Source organism: Bidens hawaiensis, unplaced genomic scaffold, assembly GCF_021521415.1.
Source record: "Bidens hawaiensis isolate Kalapana, Puna unplaced genomic scaffold, B.hawaiensis_p1.1 tig00000512_1, whole genome shotgun sequence".
Classification (NCBI taxonomy): domain Eukaryota; kingdom Viridiplantae; phylum Streptophyta; class Magnoliopsida; order Asterales; family Asteraceae; genus Bidens; species Bidens hawaiensis.
Window position 1 is genome coordinate 5,184,238 of NW_027491033.1, and position 3,085 is coordinate 5,187,322.

The 3,085-nt window shown below is 31.9% G+C and overlaps 1 protein-coding gene across 1 annotated transcript; it reads left to right on the forward strand.

The window, feature by feature from the left end:
- Positions 1 to 426: 426 nt before the first annotated feature.
- On the forward strand, positions 427 to 858 carry LOC143630627 (auxin-responsive protein SAUR20-like). Its single transcript, XM_077099596.1, has one exon. It carries the CDS (start codon positions 427 to 429, stop codon positions 856 to 858), a length of 432 nt encoding a protein of 143 aa, XP_076955711.1.
- The last annotated feature ends 2,227 nt before the right edge of the window (positions 859 to 3,085 follow it).

Genomic DNA, 3,085 nt, shown 5'->3' on the forward strand with positions numbered 1-3,085 from the left:
CGGTTGGACTCACAAGTTTGGTGTATTATATAGTATAGATAAGAATAATCATAGATAACTATGAAAGTGCGTGATGTGTGAAAGGGGCGCCAAATGACCATCTAAGCATGTTTTCGTGGTGAACACAACCCATGCGCCACATACCCAGTGCCAAAAGGCACAAAAGAGTGCCCGTCATAGCGCTCACGGGCATGAGAGCTAGTTTTTATTTTATTTATTTTTTTTGTTTCTTTTCCTTTTTTTTATATATTTTTTTTTGCTATATTATAATCTCATCCTGCAAATGGCTAACAATCAATCTCCAGGGGCATTTTCGTCCTTCAAATAACATTCAACTCTCTATATAAACCACCACCCAAAAATACCGTGCGTCACATAAATGTAAAAAACTTAACAACAAACACAACTCCGATCCACACCGGCAAAATGTCACCGGCGATCGGAAAATCAAGCCAAATCCGCCACATTGTCCGAGTCCGACAGATGCTCTGCCGTTGGCGTAGACGAGCCGCATCCTCTAACAGGTTAACAGCCACCGATGTGCCCGCCGGACACGTGGCGATCTGCGTTGGCACCACTTGCCGGAGGTTCATAGTCAGAGCAACGTACCTCAACCACCCCGTGTTCCAGAAGCTTCTATCTGAAGCCGAAGAAGAGTACGGGTTCTGTAACAAAGGTCCGTTAACCATTCCGTGTGAAGAATCCGAGTTCGAAGAGATCCTTCGGTTTGTTTCACGACCCGAACATGACACGAATAGCAAATCTTGGCTGTCCGTTGATCTCGAAGAGTTTAGGAGGTTTTGCCACGTGGGTAATGTGGCGGAGTCTAAACCGCTCCTACATGGATCGGTTTATTAATAAAAGGGATCTGGTTTACATACACCACATGCAATACAAACGAAAAAAAAAAGATATGGTGTATGAAACCACAAGCTCGTGTTTAAAAAGTTGGCGCATAAACGCGACACTTATTATAGTCAACTCGGCATTAAGTTAAGCTGAGTTGATTAATGATTAATATTCTAACTACTGTTCTAATTTTTTTAAGACCAGAATTAAGTAGTTTTTTGGTGTCTATTTTCACTCTTTTGTGTAATGTTAGGGGTGAAGTAGAGTATTTTGATTGTGTATTTTTTTGCTTGGAGATAATGTGGACCGAGTTGTAAGTAAACTCAGTTCGAGTCTTACCGAGTTGAATGAAATGGAATGGATTTGGATTTATTTTCTCTTGCATAATTGCATTATTAATATAATCACAAGTTGAAGTAACTTATAAATATAGTAAATTAAATAGTAAAATAAATTCTTATAAAACAATAGTTATGGTATATTTAATTACCTGAAAACACATAATATCAATTTTACGCAAGTGATGTAATATTATACAAGAATTTAGGTTATAAAGTTTGAAGTGTAAGAAGAAAGGAAATAATACATTTTTAAAGTAGCCTATCACATGCTATATACAACTATACAACATTAAAATCGTCCTAGAATGTACAACATCACCCAATTTACACATATATTTTTTTATCTAAATGATTGGAGTATCAAAGTTTATCATCCAAGATTAATCTAAGATCACGATTAATATCATCATTATCCCTGAAGCTTGTAACCTCATTGCGACATGACCATACAATACGAGACACAAAATATCATAATCATATCAATATAATCCAATGAAACTCAAGGTCTCATATATTGATTTCGGCATGTTTCATAGATCTGGTTGGTATTCACCTGGTGATATCAAATCCAGATCCAAATGGTGTTTGGATATTCGAAAGAACATTTATGCTCTCAAGGAAACTTGTAATTCTAACAGAAATAAGAATATAACTATTGTTTTTTAATTATGTCTTTACAAATTAATACTTAGAAAATACTCAAAATAGCTGTCAATGATATCAATAACTTGCCAAGTACAATAGTACATCACTATGTTACTTTCTGTGTTTATATAACTAGGATGTGTAGGATTCAACCAACATATAGTAGTATTACATATACATCAGTAAATCACTTTTATCGACATTTTACAGAGACTGAACTGACTTGGAATGTTTTCTTATAACAAGATCATGCAGATAAACTGATAACATTTGTAAATCACAAATATTAATGATATAATAAATTGGTAAAATCTGTTATACATAGACCAAATAAATAAATTTACATATAAAATGTATTATTTACAAAAGGCCTCGTTGTTCTAGTGATATGATCAAGGTAATAGTGAGCGACCAAATCCGTTGTGTGACATAAATAAAAAGCTGTTCAAAAGAAAATCAACATCTTACTGAAATCAAATATATGTTTCCTGTAATAATGAAAATACAAGAAAAAAAAGAAGAAAGTAATAAAAGAGAGAGCTAGTATCATAGTAATTTTGAAAAATATTTTATATAAACACTTTACAAATTTAAGATACAGATACCACGTAGAATTGTAGATCATAGGCAAATTAGTTATCTTTTTTTCATTGTATTTATTCGTTTGATTCATGTAATATTTATGCTTAAAATATATATAACGCTTAAAATATAACAAGTGTTTGTAAGCATATTATTCTTTTATATAATTTTTTTTATAGAATATTACTGATCTCAAACAAAATAGAGAGTATACATATACGTAACAATGTCAGTCATCTACTCATCTATATTTAAACACATGTAAATGTGTAATAACCTATTTTATTATGATATTTTTTTTTTTTAATCGAAGTTGTAATAACCTATTATGATATTAATTTAAATTATTAAAAAATCTTGATGTTGATGAGACATTGAGACCTATATTATAACCTTAATAAATTAATCCTAAAATACTACTTAGTCGCTTACCCCAAAACATTGACCACGAAAAAAAGTGACTGACTTGCACGCAAAGTGGTAGTTACTTTATTTTATTAGAACCTTTTTTTTTATGTAAATGTATTAAATTTATTAAGTTATTTTGTTTTTTTTAAATTGTGTTTGTTGCATGCAAAGTGGCAGTTACATTTACTTTATTATTTATTATCACAGTACTGTACGTTTATGGCATCTTTCATGCAGCTACATGGTTTCCATTATCATGT

Bases quoted from the DNA above. Each gene is read 5' to 3' on its own strand.
- LOC143630627 (XM_077099596.1), top strand. From the start codon at position 427: ATGTCACCGGCGATCGGAAAATCAAGCCAAATCCGCCACATTGTCCGA.